Source organism: Bacillus rossius, chromosome 5 (assembly GCF_032445375.1).
Source record: "Bacillus rossius redtenbacheri isolate Brsri chromosome 5, Brsri_v3, whole genome shotgun sequence".
Lineage (NCBI taxonomy): Eukaryota > Metazoa > Arthropoda > Insecta > Phasmatodea > Bacillidae > Bacillus > Bacillus rossius.
This window is the reverse complement of record NC_086333.1, coordinates 85,030,212-85,056,182: the sequence shown is the minus strand read 5'-3', so window position 1 is coordinate 85,056,182 and position 25,971 is coordinate 85,030,212. Positions and strand designations below refer to the sequence as shown.

The following is a 25,971-nucleotide window of genomic DNA, read 5'->3' as shown; positions in this document are numbered from 1 at the left end:
TGAATGAAGGAACTCGAAGACCAATTTTGTTTAATATTTCAGTGCTGTGGTAAACATTTATAAAACAATTTATTACAAAAACAGTATCAGAAACTTTCCTTCTAAACTGCAGTGTATGCATGTTCAGGGTTTCAAGGATTAGATCGTAGTTAAAATTCTCTGAATTATCATCTATTAAATGTTTGTTATAAATGTAAGAAACACACACAAATTCATTCAGTTGTTATTTCGGCTTTGTGGTCAATTTTGACATTCGGCGTTATGGTATTTCCGCGTTGTTGTAACGACCCAACAAAATCTATAAAAACTGTTGGCCAACTAATCATCATCGTCACACCATTTGAAAATTAATGTTTGTTTACATTTTTCCGCATTTTGGCGCGATTTAATCTGCTTGATACTACGACGCTGTTCCAACTATATGCCAGCGCCCCCGGCTGACGTGATATGGCCACTCACGTAAGACTGTTCCAAACACTGTTCGCCCAATCATCTGCTTGCTTTTGAATTTATCCGGTGTCGCTGTTCCAAGCTGACGTCAGTGCCCCGAGCGGTGTGCGTACGCTTTAAAACTTCGCCTGTTTGTCTTATCTATCCAAACATTATGCCGGAAAGGAAAATAAACGCCGTAGTTTTGTGTATTTTTACAGTATATTTTTGGGTTTAACATTATAACGTGAGCGTGTGTAAGCTTTTGTTTGCTTTAGTGCATTTATAATTAATGTTTGGCGGCCATGTTGCGGTGTTTGTTTACCATTGACGAGACAAGTCTTTTAACCAGTATTTAAATTTCGCGTAAAAACACTGTGATTTCGCGTTTTAATACAAAATTTTGTGTAAAAGCGCTGTGTTATGGCGATTTCGCTTAAAAACTGTATTTAACGGAGATTTCGCGTTTATCGTCGTTTAATCGCGATCACGAAAAGAACAGGCCCCTACTGATACACTTACAGTCAGTCTGGCATCAAACACGAAAAACTATTTCCTTGTCTCTAAAAAATTTGTTTTGTTTGAAAAGTTGTCATCTACAAGAAATGATTTCATGTCACACATATTTAAGAGAAAAATGGGGAGAGAGAAAAAAAAGTATAATGGCAAAATGGCAGAATTGAAATTTTTTTATCTATGACTGAGATCCTGAATATTTAGGTAGCACAAAGATTTTTATTTTTACATGGTGAGAAATAGAATTTTCCCAACCATCTTGCTGGAGATTATCTATTCTGTAACCTATATTTAAAAAGAGAAGTGTCATCTTAAAGCAGCAGTATGTAAGTACCATTCAGAATTAGTTCGTAGCTAATGCAGAAGTTTGTCAGTAACGTGTAATGATGGTAAAAACTTGGTGGATACCTGCCAGATAGCCATTCGCTGTTCCCTTTAATTTAAAAGTTCCTACTGTTTAACAATAATTTAGAAAGTAATGGTACTCTGTTCCAAAATAGTCTTGGGTTTTATTAAGTTCTTGTTAAGTGTACTACAAGTAAAGTACCTCCACTCCCCCTTTCCCAAACACTCCGTTCGCGAAGATCAACGGAGACAGGGTGGTCAGGTCAATTGACCACAACCAATCCATCTGTGTTTGATTAAGAGTGGGGGTCAGACCTATCTTCTTGCAAGTGGGAAAGATTTGGCAAAACTGAACAGTCAGTTGATTGGGTATGTCGAGGTAATCACACCTCTCCATCGTCATTTCACCGGTCGCTGGTCTCAAGAGACCTCAATGCAGTGTCCCCGAGAGAAGGGAATACTTGGGTTGGTACGAACCTGAAGCAGCCAGTCCCGCTATGAAAGCATTGCTTAGGTCAGCCTGGATAATGAGTGAGAGAGGATGTATTGACCTCAATGCAGTGTCTTGTAAAGCTGGGATTTCAGGCTGGAATGAGGCAGACCCCCGAAGTAGCTAGCTGTCACGCCAGGAGAGATTGGCTTGGGCCAGCGTTGATAATGCTAGAGGCAAATGCGAAGAATCAGGGTGTGGCAAGTGAAATGCCTCGGTGGAAGGCGAGTGATTTGATCACAGGACCACAGTGATGTGGTTGTAGATATTTTAGAAACATTAAACTAATTTCTAGTGGTGCACCGATATGACTTTACTGATTACCGATTCGATTACTGATTATGAGAGCAATAATCGGCGATACCGATTCAGTTACCGATTATAATAAACAAATTTTTTTTAAGTGTAATAATGCACACAAAAATTTTTATTCCCACGTGAATTTAAAAAGATTAGGTAAAATTGAGAATACAGTTATAATAACAGTATAAAAATATATAATATACACTATTTAGTCATTGCAAAGTGTAAATTTAATTCACTTCTATTTATATTTGTTATTGTAAAGAACTTGAACTACAGTCTAATAATTGTAATTTACAATGGGTAAGTTTTTGTTGCGGAAAACTAGCATTATTATCGACTATCACATAAGGTTGCATCGAGAAATTACCGTTTAGCAATGTAAACATGTTGCTTTATTTTGCTCACTTGAGTTTATAGAAAAATGTTTCCACACTTCACTTTTTTTTCTCCCTACTCGCCATCTCACTATAATTATATGTATAAAACTCAAAACCAATTCTAGCACATGTGATTTTATTTATGTTGACTAAATATATAAAATTATAAATACTTTTTCACTTTTCACGTCACATACAAATAACACAGCAACGGATAATGTTACCAAAGACACCCATAACGAGTTGGTAAAATGCAGTGATAAAACTCTAGAAGGTATCGGGACCACGATTTTGAACAGCTATGACTCGAAAAGATCGATTGTCATAGAATCGACTGCAACTGCTTGTGGTATTTTGATTGTGTGCCATCTATTTTACGTCTCTGGCTAATAGGTAATGTACAAGGCCACTAGACAAAAGACAGAACAAAAGACGGAACGTAAATAAACGTGTAGGAAAAATGTATTTTTTATTGTTTGAGGCAATGAGATTTATTAAACTTAACGAAATCTCCGGTGCGAGGGGTCCTGGGTTCGAGTCCCGGGTAAGGCATGGGTGTACCATACATATTCTGCTATTTGAAAAAACGAGTTGAAATTGAGATTCACACTGAAAATAATGACCCTTTGGCTGTTGGCGAAAAGCTGTAGGCCACAAAATTAAAAAAAAAATTAAATAAAAAAAAAATTAACGAAATCTCTGTACAATCACATGACGGAGTTAGATGAATTTTGTAATATATACAAATATTACAGTATTTCGTCCTAAAATGTGTAACAAAATATTACACGGTAAAAACCTACTTAATTACGCCCGGGATGTAAATAATCGGCAAAGTAATAGTGATGGGCAGAACGGATCTTTTGACCGAATCGGTTCTTTTGGATCAGTTCCGTGAGATGATTCGTTCAGAACGATTCGTTCATCTCGGTCAATTCGTTCTTTTCTGTGTATGGGATCTGGCTCTTTTATCAGGTGTCGTAACTCGTTCATCTTTTAGAGTTTTACGTACGTGTTTTTGTATTTGAATTTGAACATTGCTTTCCGTAGCCAGTGAATCACAGTTGCGTATATGAAACAAGATTATTTATATTTTATTACTTTTTAAGTTACAAATATTAATATATAGGCTGACGACAGTCGTCGTGCCCTCATAGACTTAGAGGCCGTTTCTGCCCACCGCCGGGTACCTGAGGGGGGCTATTTCCCCCTAACCCCTCTGTGCAGTGCAGTGAGTGCTCCGTGCTAGGGACGCACCCGCGTGCGCCCTAACTTCGCTTCTGGACCGCTCAAGGACGGACATCTTTGTATAATTATTTGTAATAACTGAACTTGTAATTATGTATGCAAATAGGATAGTTATGTGTTTTGTTTGAATCGTGTAGCTTTGTACAGGGGCCGCGCCTGGCCCGCAGTGGACACGCGACCCTCCGTGCCGCTTTCCCCCCTTCCCCCCTCCTCCTCTCGCGCAGCGCAGCGGCCGCGCGGGGCGGGGAGTCGTCAGTCGCCGCTTGGCTGCCGTCGAGGGAGGTCCTGTATCGCTGCGCTCCGCGAGTCCGCAGGCCCTCTGCCACGCGCGTTGCTAGCGTCGCTACCGTCGTTTCGGTTAGCTCCCACGTTCGACATCCTCAGTCGCGGAGTAGTGCACCTTCGTGGTTGACCTGCAATTTGCGTTCGCTCCCGGCGCGGCGGGGGACGTGTCCCGTAACATCGTTGTGGGTCAGGCGCGCTCAGGGAAAAGGGCTAAATAAAACATCTTGTAGACTAACAGCGGACGTTTCATGGTTCGATCTCCACTCCCATACTCCTGCCCTGTTCATCACCTCCCCCTATCCCCAGCTCCCGGTCCCGGCCACAGTAGGCACGAACCCCCACCTCTCACTGAGTTAGTCGGCAACAATAATTCCAACCTAAATTCATAGTCGCACGTCGGGGATCGGGAAGGAGCCACGGCCTGGGGACGACAAGGCTATTTACACTCTAGTGACAGTAAAGTGTTTACATGTAGACCAACACATTAAGAGAAAAAAGACAAAAATTTAATACTACTGCAATTCAGTATGAAGAGAAACAAATGAAGTACATTAATTAACCCAAAAATGGTAAGTGTGAACATTTGTAGTTACTTTCCCTGTTATTTTTTAATTCATACGTTTTTTTTTTGTTTTTTTAATTTTTTATTTCCAAATTTGTGTATGTGAATGTGAAAAAGCAATTTTAAACCACTACTTAACAGTTGACATTTTCAGGTATAGATACTTTTCATGTTACCCTATTTTATTTGATCAGTTATCGTTTGCTCTTGTGAACATGCGCACGCTGTGATTACTAATTCTTGACTCCTGACATCATGAATCATTTTACGAACGAATCAGACCGGGCGCGTGACCGGTTCTCTCATCTCGTTCTCTCCGCGTTTTCGTTCTTCCGAATCTTTCAAGGTACCGGCTCTCAAAGAGCCGGTTCTTTACATCGCGAACGAATCGCAAGATTTCGTTCTCTCAAAGATTCGTTCTTTTTGAACGAATCGTTAACGAACGACCCATCACTACAAAGTAATCGTTAAGATAATCGCCGATTACGATTAATCGGTAAGTACCCATAATCGCCGATTACGATTCATCGGTATCCGCATCGGTGCACCACTACTAATTTCCTTTCTTTCATCTACTCTTCTTGATCAATATATTTGGTTCTTGTTTATCTGGTACTCAACATCCTGCCTGTATGTGGTACTGCAGACCACTTCCTTTCCCCATTTTTTTCATGATATTTTTGGGAGTAATTTTTTTAAGTAATGCTGTATATCACCTGATTATAGAGTGTCCTAGTTTTGTTTTGGTATTTTATTGACATTAATAATGAACAAATATTTAATTATTTCATACAGAACAGCAATTTATGTTTTTACTGTTTTCACATTGTTTATTTATTTTAAATATGTTTTCATGTTTTTTTTATGTTTGCATTTATTTAGAAACTATAATTGTAATCTCAGAACATTGTGTATTGTCGTGGGATGAGAAAGGACAAGAGACAGGTGCATGATAAGACGGCGCTAAGTTTTGTGGCTTTTTTCAGCTGCCGAGACATTCTGGTACGTTCTAATTATATTCTTATAATGAGAAAATCAGCAGATGTTTGCTCCCACAGGAGACTATAAAATTATCAGGTTTTCTTTGGCCAAAATGAAAAGACTTCGTGTTTAATTTGTAATTGTATACTGTTGTGTTCAAGTCCAGAGTTGTGTTGTGATTGGTCGGTGAGGTCACACACCTGCCACTTCCCCGTGGGATGGTACACAGTTGCATGTCATTGTTCAAGTGCTGTGCGATAGGTCGTGCTATTTGGCAACTCATCATAAAACAATTTATGTGAATGTAGGCAGATTACTTCACATCTGGGTGCCGGGGCCGTTAAGTTTTAAGAACCTTTGCTTTTCTTTATCTTTCAGACTATTTTGAATCAGAAATTAGGCCCCAGACATTCAGCACCGGACGTTAGTTGCCAATTTTTTTTTTTGTACCTAGACGACGAAGTTGCTAGAGGTATTCTTTCATTAAGGCACAGGACTGTAAGTAACGATCGACAAAAGTGAGTGCTTTCTTTTGGACAAATCGTGTGCGAGATGTATTCTCGTTGGGAGAAGAATAAATTCAGAAATTTAGTTCAACCATTACAGTTTCAGATAATTTAATAATCATTAACATTTCTATGCAAACAGGTTATTTGGTCTCTTAGCAAATTACATAAATTCAGACGCTACATTGTCTCTTAGCACGTTACATAAATACCTAAGTTTTGTGAGCCACCAACCGCACGCAACCACTCTGACTACCGCTCAACGATGAGTGGTGAGACGACGCAACTGCCTACCGACACGCAGGGAGGAGGAAGCAGTGTGACCTTACGGACCAATCACAGTGCGGCTTCCTCGTGCACATATTACATTGTGTATACTTACATCTAGGCATTTATATAAACAACAAATATACAATTTCAGAGTTCCACTCTGATTGACCGTTGACAAAATGCTGACAAATTTACCATCTCCCAGGAGATTTTCCCATCATAAGAATGCATGCAGAAAGTGCCAGAACATCTCCGTAACTGATAAAAATGTCTGGCAACTTGGCATCATCAAGTCACACACCTGTCTCTTTCTTTCTTTGACTGAAACACACCAAATGTTCTAGAAGTGTAATAAAATCTTGCAAATAAAAATGCAAAATATAGTTGTAACCATAACATTTTATTTTAAGTGAATAAAATACTGGAAAATGCATTTAAACAAATACTAACCTGGCAAACATTATGAAAACCAATAAAAACATATTTTAAAGGCTTTTATAAATAAAATAACTAAATATCAAAATTAACTAAAGAATATTAATAATGACAAAATACAAGTATAAAAAACTTGGTCACTATAACCTTGAAGCTATATAACCAGCTGATCCACCTGAATTACAAAAACTTAATATTTATTAATCTAAAAAAATACTTTAAAAGCTGGGAAGCGCAGCATCTTGCCATACTACAAGCGCACTGATATTTTTGGGAATATTCGGGGGAATTCGTTGACCACAGAAGCAATGTTGTATAAGATTTTTTTAAACATTAAAATTGATGTGTTTTTCATCTTACTACAGAATACCATTTTACTATTAATTTTTCTCTGGTATTCTCATTAAAACTGGTGACAATCCATGATGTGGCACGGCCGTGTTCCTGTTTCGGGTGGGAACTCGGGTGACCCAGGTCTGGAGATGGTTCACCTGCTCGGCCGTGCGGCTCAGCTGCTCGGCCATGGTGCTGCCCATGTGCTTCACCATCTGGTGGAAGAGGCCCGCCTTGTTCTGGAGCAGCACATGGGGCTCGCCCCACTCCTGACGGTCAATAATCAGACATTGTTGGAAGTCACGCAGCCTTTCACCTTTTTTTTTATTTATAAAAACATTTAAAGTCAGGTAATGCTCCTGTGAAAAATTTGTGTGTGTGTGTGTGTGTGTGTGTGTGTAAATTTTTTTTGCTTACTATACCATAAAATTTTAATTTGATTAAAAAAAGTTGTAAGGAAATTTTGTTAAAAGGTCCTGAAAAAGTCCTTAATTTGATTCACCTGGTATTTGTTGTCACTGTGGGATCATATCCTATATAGTATTATTGCATTTGCACAACAAAATATTTTTACAATGAAATAATTACATGTAGAATCCTTTGTTGTGTACTACTTAATTTTACTAGACTTGAAAATTATTTGCAATACCATTTGGGTATTAAACGTCAATCTGAAAATTTTTCCATATAAGCATTAAAAAGAAGTGTTGCCAGTATTTCCAAATGAATGTTTACATCAACTGTTGATTTTGTAGCCATTGTTTGTGGTTATTATTTATTTCAACACTAGTTTAAATAAGACCTATCCTATGAATGATCACAGTTTAAAATTATCACCTGCCTCATTGCAAACAGCAGACGATATCGTATGTCTGGCTTGTACGGTGGAATAAGCGGCAGGCAATGGCAAATCACCACAGTGACGTCTTGCAAAGAGAATCTCCGGTGCATCGGGGCTTCCACTAACACATGGCTGGGGTCACCTCTTGGAACTGAGAATTGGAACTCGACACTTAACTTAGAAACACTGTAGAAAATGTCTTGGATAACAAGTAATGGCATGCCCACGATTACAGGTTAGGAAAAGCTTCAACTTAGCTGCAGACTTTTGGTACATTTGCTATGGAAAGAAAGCCTTGAAAAGTGAACGTTCCTAATATTTATCTTTGCAATTCAGTAGACACTAGGTCTGTACAAATTTTCAAAATGTTAAATATTCAAACAAAATCTTTCTCGTAATCGATTCAATGTCATATACTTACACATAAAAAAAGTAAAATAAATTTGATTGGATTATAAGTGTTATGATGATGTACCTGTCCACCGAGTGCTAAACGCCTTGAAGATCGCAAGATGTCTACTCTATTCTCTGTGGCTCATCGGTTTCCTCCTTTTCCAATCTCCATCCGCTTGTTAGTATGTTCCTTCTCTCTCAGGTGTAGGGGTAGGGGTAGAAAGTCTCAAGTCTTTTCTGGTTACATCGCAGTCGAGTTATTGGTTGTTCGTGCTTCACCATAGCAATTTTTAGGTTACTTGTGATATAAATAGAGGTACGTGTTGGTCTAACAATGTAATTATACATTATAGCTTTTAAAGTTTTGTAAAATTCCTCTATCTGCTACCATCGTCAAGATTTTGTCAGTTTTAATGTTCTGTCCTTTAGTGATTTTGCTTGCTACTATGTCTTGCCATGCGTTACCTCACTTGGTACTGCAGCTATTACCATGTTTGCCAGCTGCTTTAAGCCTTAGTATGGCTTGTAATAACACATTGTTGTGTTTTTACCCTCACCCTAATTTGCAAGTTCAGGGCTGAACAGCATTGTGAAACATTTTGTTCCATGTTCCCTTTTGCTGAGTAAATACTTGAGCTAGCTATTTTGACAGTTGTAAACTTTTCTGCTCTGGGTGGTTTACAGATTGTTGTAACCTATGTTTAAACCAATCTTTTTGTGTTAGTTTGGCGTAATCTTCTCGAAATCTCTTGTAATCATAATGTATTCCCTTTTTTATTTGCATATTCTCTACCTGATAGCACATGCTCTAGTTGTGTAATAGAGCCTCCTCGCTGTTAACCTTCTCAGATCAACATCCTACTCGTGTTTTTTAACTTTTACATTTTAATTTTTTGAAAACTTTCTTTTTGGTTGATTGATTGAATTTCAATTTTATTTTCTGCTGTAATTTTACCAGTCCATTTATATGTATTTATTTCCCTCGGTGCTACAATACTTAATTCCCTTGGTGTTATAAATATTTATTTCCTTCAGTGTTACAATATTTATTTACTGATGTTTTACACCACTGTGAGACGCTGCTGTCGCAACCAACGTTGAGCTCGTGGTGTTTTATGCTAGGGCACGACACCGTGAGACTCGGAAGGACAATGTCACGGGAGTGTCGAAGTGTCAGATAACTTTCAACTACGCAGCTGAGGGGCTGCACTTCAGCCATGGCGGTTTACAGTGCGAAAGCAATACCTTTGCATTTCGTAGTGGTTACGGAGCATTGATGGCAACTCATCGGCCAACAAGGTAAAGAACCCAGCTCCAATTTTTATTTACCCTGGCTTCTGCTTCATGTCACCTGTACTAATGCATGCACCAAGTTTTGTTACAGTAAGTTTCGTTCGGGAAGTACCCTCTCGGCGTAAAACTTTTGTCTGCATTAAGGCTGGAGTTTATAAATAATGTAATGTAATGTAATGTAATGTTTTATAAGTACTGCAGGTCTATATTTTAACATGATGGTAATCGCGACCGTGCTACCTGGAGCTAAAAGTGCACAAAGCCACTGGTAGCGCGGAAACGTCCCCGTCTGTACGTGGCCAGAGGCGCGGGTGATGGAGAGATGCTGCCTAGCACCGAATAGGAAAAAAGCAGAAAGTGGGCCACTGGTGGACAGCGGTAAGGAATGAAACTGTCTGGCTATAGGCCCAGGCATATTCAAATCAAAGGTCCCGCCAAATATTTAAATGCAGTGAAAAAAAAAATATTTTGCTTAAAATTAACAAATTCAAAAAATTTAAATCATATAAAAAAAAAATAAGAAATGACTTGTGCCATGAAAGCTAATAGTATCTCACTCCAAAAAAAAAAGTCTGCAGTGTTACATTCAGTGTAGATGATGAAATTCTTCTCTATATTTTGAACTTCTATGATTTTTGTGATTGCAAACTTTTACATTTGGTAAAGAGAGAGAACTGTGTGGTGAAGGGAGGTAAAATAACTTTTTAATGCACTATAAATATGTCTATGTTGCAAGCACTGTATTTACCCAACCTTTTTATAGACTCTAATTTATTAATTGTACTTTTTGGCAAATTTTAACATTTGTTTACAGGGATTTAAGATTGCCTTTAGTTTATTGGTTTTAGTTAATGGGATTTTTGTGATAATTGTATATTGGAACATTAAACTTTATACCTTCTGGGTAATATGAGATGTCTTATTATATGTTTGACTCAAATTCCATAAGCTACCGGTTTTTTTTGTTATTTCTGAGACATTGGTGATATGGAGTAAGTGGATATTGATGAGAATTTGTTTTTTGAGCAATTATTTAACCTCAGTGTTTTTATGCTAGGTGTTTGGTGTGTGCCCTGTAGTGTTGAAGGGAGGCACCACAACTGCAATTATTATAAGTTTTGCTCCTGTGCTTCCCTGTTATGTAGTTAAAAATGTAACCTCGATTTTGGGTAAAATTCACGGTAAATGCTTTTTGTATCACCTTGCATTTTGTGTTTATCAGATTTCTAACCAAAAACTTTTTTAACTCAATCATTGAGTGTATTGATCAATACCTTGCTTAATTCCTGTCAAATAAAAGCAGGGTGTCCACCAATATTTACAAAATATTTTCCAGTACATTTTCCAGTACATTCAAAAATATCAAATTAATTTCTAGTTACTTCTCAATTTTGAAAATAGCATAAATATAGATGCCTCAATTTAATTTTCTTAAAACCACGAAGAACGTAGACTTGATTTATAGTTTAATTACACATAATAAAAATAACATACAAAATATAGTCCATTTAATGTATATAAATGGAATACTTTTAAAAATACTGCAGAGCAAACTTACCCTTTAGAGTAGTAGCAAGTTAAACTGTTTCAGTACAAGTTTCTATGTATTTCTGTTGAAAACCTTGCTAATACTGAGTACACTATGTATCACTTATAAACAATGTCCTCATTGACACCCACGCCATTCAACATTCTGGAAATTACAACTATGCCACAAGCAATTGTTCAATAAAAGTTAACCAATGTACGTTCTTGATTATTGCAATCAGTAAACCAATTTTGGGATTTGTGTTTCAAAATTTGTTTAGTGAATTAAAATATGCCTACGCCTATAATACATAATTTAAGCAAGTATTATTGCAAACCAAATTCAGATTCAATAAATTTATTTTACAAGAACACTGCATTGCATCACTTATTAATCCAAATCCATTTCTAACTGCTGCTTCAATTTTCCAACATATTTATTTTTGCTGAAATTTTATTAAGTGCCTTTTCCTTATCTTCAATTAGTTTTCTTTTCTTTATTTCCAGTTGTCTTATTTCCAAAGCTATTCGTTTTCTTTTATCTTGCTTTTGCTCTTCTGAGTCTTTCTCCTGTCGCTGTTTTTCCAGGGCTTCTTTGTATTTACCATTGGCATTTCTCATTGCAAACACAACAGACTTTGTTATTTCAATATTGTCCAAGCCTCCCTTCACAGTTACAGAATCATGAATCATCCGCTGTGCCACCAGTGACTGTTCCTTTAAGTTTTCCACCAAACATTCCCTGTTAACTGAAAAACCCCTTTCTAGATTTGAGTTGCCATGTGACATGATGAGAATGAGTTTAACAAAGTTTTCCAGATTTCTGTATTCTACCTTGTGCTCAAGGACTTCCATCCAAAATTTATCTAAACGTATATCACTTCTTGAGTAGTGAATCATTTGATATTTGACGCTTTCTCTAGAGCACAAGTCAGTATACTCACGTTGTATTTTATCTGCTACATTGCCTTCCATTACATTCCTTGAAACAAGGGTTTCAAGAGTTTGTCGTAGCCTTGTATTTCCTTTATCTGATGCAGAAATATGCGGACTAAGGCAAGAAACAGATTCTGTAAAAGAATACTTTAATGGTGACCTCTCCATACATTTCTGGATAAATAACTTCAGGAATGTTCTGCAGTCATTTTTGAAGACAAGAATATCTTTTTCAGTAGCTTTAGAGCTGACCTCGTCGCAAAACCAACATCAATGTCTTTAGAAAGCATTAGTGTTTCCTTTTTTCCAATGTCAATCTTCAGAAAATTTGAGCTCATTACTTCAGCTCTGACTATTCTTGTCATGATATTCCGTACAAGATCAGACAGTGTTTCAAACAAGAATGGCACCATTGGACTGTCCGTCTGAAACTCTCTCAAGAAGGGCTCGACCTCTTTGGACAGAGACTGAAAAAAAGTCAGTTTGACCAATAATAACCTATCTTTGAGACTACTAACAACAGTTTTGAAACTATTGCATTTGGGTTCCATTGGAATGCCTTCAACTGTTTTTACATATTTTTCTATGCAAGGAAGAACCTGCAAGGCTCTTGATACAACAATGTCATTTTCAAGCCACCTTACATTGCAGAACTTCAATGGGAAAACAGAGCTTCCTGTAACCTGAATGTAATCTCCTTGCCTAGCAGGGGAATCTTTGAACAAATAATACAAAGCTCTAAGAAATTCATTTAGATTCCATTCAGTTCCCTTGAGCCCTACCTTAAATGCATTGTGCAACGTGTGGAACCTACACGATCCAATATCAAGCAACTTGGGTCCATCAACCTCACAGGACGAGAGTTCAATGTTCAATAATTTTTGAAGTTTCAAATTAACATTCGGTCCATCCATAGACAACTGCATAATTTTATTCAGTGGTATACTTATCAGTGCCTCTTTAATGCCTTGAAGGAGACATTCAGATGTAGAATGCTTCAAAAAAACAAATGTCAAGTACCTGGTACATACAGTATTGGTGTTACAATCCCAAAACCGTACAGCTACATCCATCTGCTGGCTCTGTGCTACTTTGTTTAGGGATTCATCAAAGCCTAAAGTAATCTTACTACATGTTTTCAACAGACCTTCTAGCTCATTCTTGAAGTATGGTGCTAGGCCATAAACAATTGAATATGCCATTTTAGTCCGGTGGAGTTGCATGCTATTGGCAATTTCACATGTTGGGAACATTTTCTTAAAGAGGCTGCAATTTCTTTCTGCTGAGCGTAAGGATGAGTGGTTTAGCACCGTGGATAAACACCAATAAGCCTCTGCCTTTGTAACACTGTCTTTAGTCAGCATTCTTTTCAGACCACTACCTTCAACTGTGCGTAAATGTGATTGTTGTATGTCAGTGATTGTTGTATGTCAGGTGATTGAAATGGTGACGATTCAGATTTTTTGTTTACTTGCATGCTTAGTATGCTCACTGACTCACCAACTGACGTTTCTTGTCCAATGCTTATTTTACACGTATCTTGACTGGATGCATATGTAGACACAACTGATGAATCAAGTGCAAATGACGTAGAGGCATGTATAGCAGACGTAGAAGTGTTTGAAACAGATGTTGAAGCAGTAGATGCAGAAGCAGGTAAAGCAGATGTTGAAGCAGCAGATGTGAAATCAGGTACAACAGATGTTGATGCAAATGAATACATCAATGGTGGCATTGAGTTCTGAACTTTAATTCTTGACAAATGGTCCTTTCCTTTGCTATGAGAAACCACCGCACTCCTACCCATACTGTCTATAGCAAAATGTTTGTTGCATACTTTGCATTTAACTCTATACAAGTCGGTTGTAACAAGGGTTAGCCAAGTGAATTCTTGCTCCCACTTACTATTATATTTTATTTTGCCTCGTTGTGAACGCATTATGATTTATAGGAATTACAGACACTGGCGTCTATGTTGAAATGACACTAGTAAACTTGGCCTACTTGACCAATACTAGACAAAAGTATCGAACACAATGTGAACATCACTTACGCAGCATACGAGAAGCGTCACATAAAAATAAATAAATATTACATTAATCACAACAAAGAAAATCACACTTTTTGTGGACTACACGTCTCTTTTGCAAATCTGTAATTCTAGTTAATTACCGCACTGCGGAAAAATACTGTCATAACCCATCTCTCACGGCGCACTTAGTAGTATCAACACCTTTGTCTAGAGATAGTTAACAAAGAGTCCGAGGTTATCCCACGAAGAGTAACATTTCAACTGAAACAATTTAAACAGTGATCCGAGAGAAATATTGTGTTCTCTTCAAAAAATGTCCGTAAAACAGTAACACTACGGCCTATCCACCAAATCAACTTGCCAACGAACTGCGGTAACTTTTACCGCCTTTTGTTTCTCGCACCAAGAAACGACAATTCTCGTACTACACGCCATAAAATTCGTTCCCGTACAGATTACCACCCAAAGCTACCGGTTTAGAAGTGCCACTATTCTCTTACGTCCTACAATATTGGTACAGCACAGTAGCATCTAGCATTCCACCGAGCCGAGACATAACGAGCGTTTCCGAATATGGGCTTGGCTATCACAACGACGTTATCGTCTATCGTTTCGAATTCCCGGATGGAAACTTTCATTTCCCGCACATTCCCGTATATTCCCGTATGATAAAAAATCCCCGTACTTCCCGTATTTTCCCGTCTGGTGGACACCCTGAAAAGTATTGATGAAAATATAATTGCAGTTTAAAGATTTTTATTTAGTTTTGCTTGCTTTGCCTATAGCTTACATGGGAACAATGCTTCTCTTGCAAATATTCTTGTACGGACGTGTGTCATACTGGTTACCAATCACAACCAGTACGTCACACCTTATGTAACTACCAACATTCAAGCTGGTCATTTTTGTAGGTACATAAATGGATAGTATACCCAGCTTAAATATCTTAATGGTCTTCATATAACTAGCCATGTTTGAATATGTGCTCAGCCAACAGCAAAAGTACATTATTTTCATAGATTTTAATCAAGCAAACAATTAACACATTACCACTGCAAGAGAGCCCTAAGCAATTGTAAAGCATGATTTTTATTTACAATAAAAATGTTTAAAAAATTTTTTGTCCTATCTTGCTACTCAAATTATATATTTGTATAAAAAAATATTTTGATATTTGTATTCAAATTTGATTTTAACTAAAAAAACTGATATTCGCACAGGCCTTGTAGGTGGTCACACTCACCACCAGCCGCCCTGCATTTATCACCATCAGCCGGTCACAGTCCATGATGGTGTTGAGGCGGTGGGCCACAGTCAGCACCGTGCACTTCGCAAACTGCTCCCGGATCGCCGTCTGCAGGATCTTGTCCGTGCTGCAGCACACGCACTACAATACTCTCTGTGCGCAAGCTGTATCCCGTAGTTTGTTTGTTTCTGCTGCTGCGTTACGAGATCATTATGAGAGAAAAATTTTATTTGCGTGTACAATGCAACAAAATTTTCACAGGATGTAAAAAAGGCTACTAAAAATAAAAAATTTATTTGTGCTTTTAAATGATGTACTACTTAAGTGATTGATATTAAATACTGGTCCATACAATTAAAGCATTTATTTATTGTGATTATTAGTAGATAATAAAAATTTTATTTATAAACTTTTTCAAGTGTGTTTATATAAGTGAGATTATGTTCCCGTTTTTATAACGATGTCAGGTTGCTTGTAAGCTTCCATTGTCGCTGGCAGGGAGTGTCTGTGGAAGGTTTAGTAGTCTCCTGGCCTTTTTCATGTGTTTGTGAGATTATGTTCCTGTACATATAATTTATCTGCATTACAAAATTGCTAGCTGGCATTGCCTGGGCTGAACACAGGGTGAAGGGGACTTTTTTCTAAATCAGATGCAGACATTCTTAATTTGAATGTCAATGTGTGAAAAATAATTTATATCACTGGACAAACCTGGCAGATGTTGTTCTGCCAGTGTATATTTACTTCTCTATATATCTAAAAATCTAGAATCTATAAAGCTGTCGTGGGGGGTTTTTCGGATCTGCGTACGTGTAGACCTTGGGTGCTACCACTCTGTCCCAGGGCCGTGACGTGACCCGTGTGGAGCTAGGCTCGACTTCCCCCTGCGTGGATACGCTAGCACTCACCGACCCGCTACGTTACTGCTTGTGGGGTCTTGAGGCGCCCCACACACCTCCGGCTCTGTACTGGAAAGCTCGTGGTTGAGATATTTTAGGACATTGAGAGGGTCACCTCCCTCTTGCTACTCACACAGTTAAGCCAAATCAGCGAGGTCCAAACCTACACCCTCCCCTTAGTAAGATTACACTCTAAATTTTTCTTTTAACCAGGTCGTTTAGTAGGTATTAAAACGAAAACACTTTACTAACCTTCATTACAGCCAGGCTCAATAAAGAGAAAAGAATTCTCTCTCACCATTTCAACTTAACTAACAAATACAGAATAATTTTAAGGCAGGTAGAAATTAGGCATTTACCAAGCACCCAAAAAAAAATATATAAAAAAAACTATCATCTGTAGCAGCACACTGGACGTACCGTGTGTCGACATTGGCCGTGGCCTCGTCCAGGAGCAGCACACTGGAGCCGCGCAGGATGGCTCGAGCCAGACACACGAGCTGGCGCTGGCCAACGCTCAGGTTGCCGCCTCCCTCGTGAACCCGGGTCTCCAGCCCCAGCACCTCGTCACTGGCGTCCTGCAGCCCCACCTGCAGCACACAATCACATCACGGCGAGCTCACACCGAGTCACTCAAGTCACTGTAAATTAAGGTTATGTCATTATAGACATTGTTGCTGAGCTCTATTTTCATGATAGATCTTACGGACATTTCACTCTGCATTGCAACAGGCTTATTTAGGGTTGAGAAAACAATGGATTCTAAACCCCGAGGATGCGTTCTGCAATGCACATCAATACGCTGGTACAATCATCCACTTTTAGCTCAGCCTCGAAAGCCAAGATAGTTTACTAGCCAATGACGGTCAATGCCTTTGATCTATCCTTCAAAGAGTTGCTGAAAATAAAACTGAATGACAATTTAGCCTGACTATGTTTTGCTGATCGAATTGACTTCCTTGGGTAAGTTCGGCAAGCAAAATGTAAGTTAGTGTTTTATGGATCATGAGGGTTCAAACCAGTATCCTATAGGAAAGGAAGTAGGTAGAGGGTTGATATAAAATTTGGAAGCCAAGATGTGTTCTCAAATAAATTACTAACATTTCTTACAGTATTTGTAACTTCACTTAAGTTGAATTTTTTCTTTTTAAAGCATCTTAATTTCTCTATTATATTGTATTTGTAGTGTTATAAATATATGTGGCATTTATGGAACTAGTCAGCTAGGTTTTGCCACTGGTGCGCTCCTAGTTGCACACCTGACGCAGAACGGCCCACAGCTGATCGTCGGGGAAGCGCGCGAAGGGGTCCAGGTTGGAGCGCAGCGTGCCCCGGAACAGCACCGGGTCCTGCGGGATGACGGACAGGCGGCCTCGCAGCTCGCACAGGTTCACGTCCTTGGTGTCCAGGCCGTCGATCCTGATGGAGCCCTCGACCAGAGCCGTGCGCAGCAGCGCCGAGACGAGGGAAGACTTGCCGGCGCCCGTGCGCCCCACGATGCCCACCTGCACGCACGCGCACGACACTGGCTTAGTTCCTTCTGTCTTCTCTTCCGAGGGGCAAACTTAATGTTCTCATGGCTTGTGAAATGTCAGCTGCATATGCCACAAAGATGGCCAGCAACATGGTCACAATTTGCAGTCGGTGCTCTGAAGAAAACCCGCTGACTGGCGTACTCAGTCAATGCAAAATCTTCCCCAGTATGGGTTGGCCCATCTAGTGCAATTCAATTTCTGCACCCAATAAATGAAAGAGTTCACCTAGATCAAAGGATTAACCCTGGGAGTTTGTTTCTGTGAGATTATTTACCCCATTGAACCCATGCACTTAAGTACTTGGTTAGATCATGGTCGATACAAAAAGTAAATTATATTCTTAATTTTTTTTTTTTTTAATTATTCAACCTCGCTGCAAACAAGGACTCCTGCTGGCTGAATAAATATGTTACTCGATATCACTACGCCTACCAAGAAGGTCTTTTTCGATACTTGGCGTACATTTCATCCAAGTCGTGTACAATTTTGGGCATGTAGACCAAGTGTATCTGAACCACGAGACCTTCATCAATACTTGTATATTTCAAGCAGATAAGACAATGAGTCTATAAACTGTCAGAACTACAGTATGAATATATCCTATTCCAAGAAATTAGAGCTAAATAACAAAGCATGTGTTACCCTTAATATAGGACCAAGAATCTCTGAAAAATGCTCTACCAAAACCAAGAAATTTAAAACCATTAAATATTCAGCCCAACTACAAACTATGTTTAAATAAAAGCTTTCTTTAAAAAAATTTTTTTGCTGTTAATTTATTGTTCTTATTTTCTGTAAAGCTGTTGTTGCTGCCATGGTAATATTATTTAATATTATTTAATCCTTCAGCTTGAGTAACAGAAAATCCATCAAAGAATTCTGTAGGAAGATCAAATCCTTCATGACTCTTATTAAGAAATTTGTCATCATTCTCTTCCTGTAGTACGATATCTTGTTTCTGTTTCTTCGATGCTGGAATCTCATTAGCTTTCAATGCAACCAATGCAGATATCCAAGTATTATGATTTATTCATGCCAAAAACCAGGGACTGGAAGTAACGCGCTACTAGTAACGACGTTATTTGTAACAGTTACTTTTCATGGTAACGATCATGGTAACGCAATATATTAAGTTTTCAGTAACTGTAACTGTAACTGAATTACATTTTTCCGCCTTAAAGTAACGATAATTGTCGTTACTTCTTGCGTTACATTTTTTAAATGTATTTCTCATTGAACGAACAACGATTTGTTGATTTTTTTCAATCCCAGAACGAAAATCTCGACAAGCGTATTATTTGCGATGGTATTGCTTGTACTTATAAAACTGCTGTTGGCTAGCCTGCGCTCGTATTTTGATTTTCATTTATTTAATATTTGCGAAATGCGGGTTTACTGCTGTGCTGTTTAATTAATTAACCTACCTGTGCACATGCGCGAAAGCAATAACAGAATATAATGAAGCGCGAAGCCGAGAAAGCAGTCCAGAACTTTCGTTGCCGTGGCCTTCATATTCTAATTATTTCGAAGTTCGGTCGGGTGATCAAAATAACCTTATTGCGAAGTGCTCGTTGTATAGTGCTGCAAACTTGACTGGCTAGAAGAAGGACAAAATGATGAAGCCAAGCATCATTTGCCCAGTTTTTTACAGAGGACTGCATTGGAATATCCAGGTCAGAGACAGAGTGATAAGGAAGAAGAGGATTTCTTTGGCTTAAATAAGAGGAGCCCAGTGGAGGATTCTGGGAACAAGAGCTACAAAGGTTTTTGGGGTGTAGGAATAAGGACATTTCTTCACTCAATGACTATCCTCAAATCAAAAAAACTTTTCATTAATTTGAACACAGCAATGCCAACAAGTGCTGCAACTGAAAGGTTGTTCAGCTGTGCAAGTTTAGTTTTACGCCCATATAGAGACAATTTAAGCTATTCAAATTTTGAGAAGCAACTCCTACTCAAGATCAATAAGCAGTGGTTAAAATGTGGTGATTTGCTATTAGTGTTATTATTTTGTAGTGTGAACTAATTATTCAATGTAATTTAAGACCTAATTTAAAATTTTTCAGTTTAAATAAACATATATCTTTACTAAACACAATATGTTTTATTAGCTTTTAATTATAACAATATTACGTATCACATTTTTAGTTTTTCACAAAGTAACTGTTAGAGTAACTTATAGTTACTTTTCTCAGAAATGTAACTGTAACTGGTTTATTTTCAGTAGTGTAACTTGTAGTTGTAACAGGGTTACATTTACAATGGAGTATTTGTAACTGTAACTGAGTTACTTTTTTAAAGTAACTTTCTGGTCCCTGCCAAAAACTGACTTTTCATCAGTATACAAAAAAAAATGTGCCTTCACAGGTTTTAATGTTTCTTTTTAATTATCAGTTCTTCCAAAATGAAAGCCGCACTTGCCATAACTTAGCATTTTCTGCAAAGACTATTTGCACAGTTGCCTTTCTCATGACGTCAAGCATTGTTGGTTTTAGAGAACGAAATGCCACAGTACCAACACATATGTGATGTTGACATGACTGCTTTTGGAACTATGCTGACTGCCCTTGCTATATCATCAAAATTTTCTTCCACATTTCAAACATGAAAATATTCAAACAGGGTCAAACACTTTCACTTTCAAAAACCTTTAGAGCAATGTTATAGCTCTTATATGTGCACATTTTAATATTTCATCAGCAGGGAACTTCTTACAAGTAGTTCCTATTCCTGCCAAAAGTTGTCACCACGTGTTGTTTTGAGGCAAATATTATTTATTTTCTATGTGGGATGCAGGATGCTCACTCATGATCATAAGAGAAGGAGGGGTTCGCTAGACATCAAGAAGAAGGAGATTCGTCTAGCATCATAGTGTTTCGCAGCCATTTTAAGGCTTTGTAATCGACTCAGTAATGAATATCTTTTGTTTGAATTCCACATTATAAAAATGTTGTAAGTTTTTATTTGGTAACAGGAATTCACCAGTTAAACGAAACTCTGAATACAATGGCATGTTTCATTACAAAAAAAATGCATGCAGAGATTGTTTTCTCAGGAATAACCAGAAGCACTCTGAGAGTATAAGCAGAAGTCTCGGCAGGAATAACCACGAGCACACGGAGAAAACCATCATTCTTCTTGATGAATCAAGATCAGTGAATCACTAAAAATTATAATAAAAATTAAAAATTACAATAATATTGTGGCTTATACTAGAACTCTATCCTTGCTGAATAAAAAAGTTTTTGACAACATTGTTTTGTAATTTTTATTTTTTGATATAATTGTTAGTGATTCACTGAGCTCGATTTATCAAGATGAATTTTAAATAGATTCATAGTTTTGTTATGAATTTAATGCTCTAATATACGGATGCCAATGTTAGTTTTTGTTCTAATAGTTTTCCAATTATACACAGTAGGTTAAAAGTAGAAACCAAGTAGATCTGTTAAACCACTCAGTTTATTATTAGGTAGGTTTATTATTATTATTAGGCTTTACTGGAGTGGGGTACGGTGTTCTTCGTTGTTCTAAATCCATTTTTCCAGTCCAATTCCATGCAAAACCAAAAAGTTCTTTAAAAACTACATTGCCAATAATCTTGTCTTCACTACCAAAATTCTGACCGTATTTTGCATAGGCTAACTCTCTAAACAAATTATAAATTAACAAATGGAAGTTAGAAAAAATAAATGTTTGATTTGTGATATTTCTTACCTTCTCCTTTGGATTAACTGTTGCGTTGATATCAATGAGAACATGCGATGTGGATTCCGCATACTTGAAGTAAACATGCTCGAACTCAATCTTGCCTTCGCTGGGCCAGTCATCCGGTGGCTTGATGCCTGCATGACAGATGGACATCTCATTCTCCTCGACCTACAGTCTTTCCTTAATACATTAACTGGAACAAGATACACTAATTTTAATGTACTTCTAGCATGGCATTTAATTACTTTATGGTCGTTGTATAATGTAAGTTCAAAGGAAAAGTAAATAAAACTCCCCTATCTAAAAGTCTTTCTCCCTGTGATGGTTTGTTGGGCTGAAAGGCTGCTCAGCAAAGGGTATAGTTAAAAGCTGACTGTTAAGGATCACAAGAACATGTTGCTATTATGGTCAAAACTACCCAGAAATTCCACAAGGTCACGGTCACAGAGATAATGACAGGCTCTTGGACAATTGAAAAAATATGTTCTCCTGTCTACCCCTCCTTCATCACCCTCAAAATCTTAGCAATGCTTCTGTACATAAAAAATTCCAGTTCATTATTCTTACATTATTTACTCGAATAACCCACGCACAATTTTTCGTAAAATGTATGTTGGAAAAGCACGGTGCACAGCTTATTCAAAATTTGGCAATGCTGCAAGGTAACGCTGCACAGCATAGGTGACGTCAAGCTCCAAGGTTGGTTAACCTGCATTGTTAATGAATGATGGACATCATGCACGTTGTGTGTGTTTCTCTGAGAAATACATTGCATTAATTACTGACTGCAGTTGCGATTATCTATGATTGCTGGAAAAACCTAAAATGATTGCAAAGGCTCAGGAATTAGGAAAACCTGTTGCAGGAAGAATGTAGTTGTCGTGGAAGGTCGTATACGTGACTGGAGTGGGAAAAAATTGAGCGATGGTGTATTGCAATCAAATTTTTTTTGAAAAGTGAGAATTTGTTGTGTATGCTTCTTCAGCATCTGCCCAAATTATTTCATTATTATCTTTGCAACATGGCGTTGATTTCGGTCATTTGTGACCCGGATGTTAATGAATACAGTAAACAAAACAGTTGCAGTCAGTAGCCATGTTAAATGATGCTTCTTCCTTGCATCACGGTAAACACGTTATCGTTCTTACTATACATAAATGAAATATTTACTGCCTGGCATTATAAGAGATAAGCATTTGCTAAACAAGTTTTTCTGCCAGTATTAATACATTTAATTGTGCAATGGTTCAACCGCCGTAAATTCGAACACCGCGTGGTGCAAACGTCTTTATTCCTCCCTCATTTTCCCCACCTCCCACTCAACCCTTAAGTCTCTTCGTCTCTTGTCTTCCCACTGCTGTGTCGCTTAGTTACCTCCCCCCCTCCTCCGACACCACGGGCGCATGCACGCTTGGCTTTTGTTTTTATGTTTTTAAATAGGCTCGCATAAGCCAAGCTCATCCTTATTAATATTATTTCTGATGAGATAGGACCTGACTTAAATTTTCTTCCTTAGTTTTTACTTTTAACTTCACTTGCCCTGGTTAGACAGACATGTAGCTTCATAAATTCAACTTTAAATGTGCAACATGAACGAATAACGAGACATGAAAGGTAAATTGTAATTGTATTGGTTTCTAGCTTCACAGAAAGTGGTGGCTCTGTCTTGCATTTATATTTTATCAAAATTAGAGTTTTGATCAGCCTCTGTAAATTTTGGTCTGGCTGTATTCTGGTTTCTTGCCAGATTGACAGTGTGGCCTGTTCACATTTGCCATGTCCATTCGTCTCCGGTACGTGTGCTAGCTTATTTCTCTCACAGTTTTCTATTTCATTTAAATTATATTGTCATTTAAATTACATGTTATCATGTATGATAATTGTCTTTGATCATGGATAATATTAGGTATTTTGAGCGGTGGAAACACCCTAGTTGTTGACTGCGTAGTTGCATACTTTATTTCTTGTTCCTGTTTCACTGCAGTGTTTGAATTTGATTCTCGGGACTAGCATTGTCTTGCGTCTAAGTTGTGTTCATGCATGAACAAATGTCTCCTGGGACAACTGTGCTCCATTTAGGTGCTATATGTAGGTTGCCTATTATTCTTCATGTTCACTATTTTCTTGTTAATGGTTTTTTAAGTTTATGTAAATAATGCTTTTGGTAACGTCTCTTGATAAGCAAGCTAGTAAAGCCATTTGTTTGGTACACTGTCCACGTGTGGTTCATTGTTAAAATTTGTGTGACTTTCACAATGTGAATTTCTATTGTAATGTTTTTAATGATGATATTTGAATGTGTTCACTTTTTGGTCCGCTTGAGGGATTAAAGAATTTTCCATGGATGGTGCTGACTGTACAATATTTATACTTGTTTATACATACAACATACTTAATTGTGATAATTACATTTAAAACTAATAACAGAGTTTTGTACTCTTTAAATGAGATATTATGCTTGAATAATAAAATTGATCGTTATATGAAATGATGTTTCCACTAACTTTATATTTTTCAATGTAACTAATGTTAATGTTCAGAGTCCTTTTTATGTGCCACCTTCAACACCTAACTGCTTCCTTCCCATACTGCAACGGGGCACGGTGCTAACTTTCTTTTGTTAGCTTGTGCAAATGTCAATTGGAGCTTGTTGGGTGGAATCAGTTCCAGGATTCGAAACCGGCACGCTTCGATCTCGTGGTAAGATTAAAGAGTGCTTAAAACGATAATCTGCAAACGCCAACACCGGTACTGAGATGCTATATTTAAACACCTTAAAAGCAATTAAAATATAACTTTGAATAAATTACAGAAGCCCTGAATATAAATTTAACAGATACCTGTAATATAGTCAAAAATTCTGTTTTAAAAGTTTGATGAGAGGCTTATTTGAGGGCACGGCTTATAGTGGTAAATACGGTGTGAAGAGTAAAATATCTCTACCACAGAACAACTATTTATGGAATTTCAAATGGTTATTTTATTTTTGAAGCATTTCATTACTATGTTTTAAAAGTTTTGTTCTCTATGCTTCACTAACTATTTTGCTTGGTATAGCTTATTTTTGCTTTACTTATAAAATTTGATGTTACACTAGGAGACCAATATGAAGTGTAGTTACATTTGAGCATAAATTCAGAAATTATGATTTTAATTTATCATGTGTTGTATTTTTGGTTGTGAATACAATTCACAAATAATCCCATTTTCATTATAGAATATGTAATTAATGTTAAGGTACCTGAAAATTACCACTGATGTTAGTAAGTAATGAGGGTTGTGATTCATTCAAGCTCTCGTTGCAGACACGAGGGATGTGTTTTCAGTTCGACCCAGCACCATGCCGAATGATCACAAAAGAACGCAGCACAAGAGAAAAAGCGATGAAAACTGCGCATCGCAAAATTCCAGCCTTGAGCTGGACCCAGGCAGCATCCCCGATCAGAGTGCGAGAGGCAGACTGGCGAGCAGGATCAGAAGTCGCGAGGGAGTTTGTGTCACAGCTCCCCCCAGCGCACCGTCAACACCGCCGCGGAGGTGTACACGCCAAGAACCACCGAATCTGAGCCACGCCAGCTGCTTCCAAACAGCAGCTCTGCCCTGGATACACCGCGAACACAAAGGTGTACATGCGGAGTGCAGCAGCCAAAGAGTCCAAGTCACCGCTCATCCGGCTGTGCGAGTGACAGAGTTGTCTGCCCGATGGTCCAGGTGGAAGTCTTTGAGGCTGTCCTGGTCCGCGGGCCGCTCCTCCTAGCCCAGCCACCGAGACTGCCCCAGAACTGCGTTCTACAATGGACAAGATGAACCAAGCTACCATCCTGCTGCGAGCAGTGCGGTGGGCATCCAAGCTGCAGTTTTAACAGCCCTCCTCGCCACTGCTGCCACCAGCGGTGACCTGCCGCACGAGGGAAGACGGTCTCAACTGCGTGGAGCCGACGCACGAGCGTGCAGGGGACTATGTCGTCCTCCGGGCGCCAGAGGGCTCGGGGTGCAGTCCTGTGCGGCACCTGCCATACCCCCACCAAGTGCTGGCCTTCACCACTCGACCCCTGGAGGCCGGTGCGTCCACTTCAAGAACAAGCCTATTCCAGGAAACAGCCCCCCAGAGAACAGCATCGCCACAGGCTAAATTCCTACCAGAACTCCATCCAGCGCAGTGCAGTATTGAAGCTGTCACGAATGCTGGCTGCAGTGCTGCACTGCCATAGGTACTCTCCGAACCAGCCGTGGGTAGAGGGGACTCGTCCCCTCCGCAATAAAGGGAGGGGGTCAATGGCCCACGGTTTAGGAAACTTGCAGTTTAAACAACATACCTAGCACTAAACAGTTTCAGCGAGTAAATATCTAGCCCATACATGTTAGCAAAAATGACAAAAATTAAAATTGCTAACTAACCTAATAATTTAATAAGTACCCTAAAGAACTGAGCAGATGCAGCCAACTGCTCATATAATATGGCAACCCCCCCCCTC

The 25,971-nt window shown here is 38.4% G+C and overlaps 1 protein-coding gene across 2 annotated transcripts in view; it reads right to left on the bottom strand.

Annotated features, from left to right (window-relative positions):
* The window catches only part of LOC134532188 (ATP-binding cassette sub-family C member 4-like), a 133,376-nt gene that overhangs the window by 2,894 nt on the left and 104,511 nt on the right, over positions 1 to 25,971 (bottom strand). For both annotated transcript variants that reach the window (XM_063368595.1, XM_063368596.1), the window contains 5 exons: positions 21,503 to 21,630; positions 17,510 to 17,755; positions 16,671 to 16,840; positions 15,349 to 15,478; positions 7,242 to 7,352 (listed from right to left, as the gene is read on the bottom strand). In XM_063368595.1, coding sequence (XP_063224665.1) covers positions 7,242 to 7,352; positions 15,349 to 15,478; positions 16,671 to 16,840; positions 17,510 to 17,755; positions 21,503 to 21,630 — 785 coding nt within the window. The remainder of the gene's footprint in view (positions 1 to 7,241; positions 7,353 to 15,348; positions 15,479 to 16,670; positions 16,841 to 17,509; positions 17,756 to 21,502; positions 21,631 to 25,971) is intronic.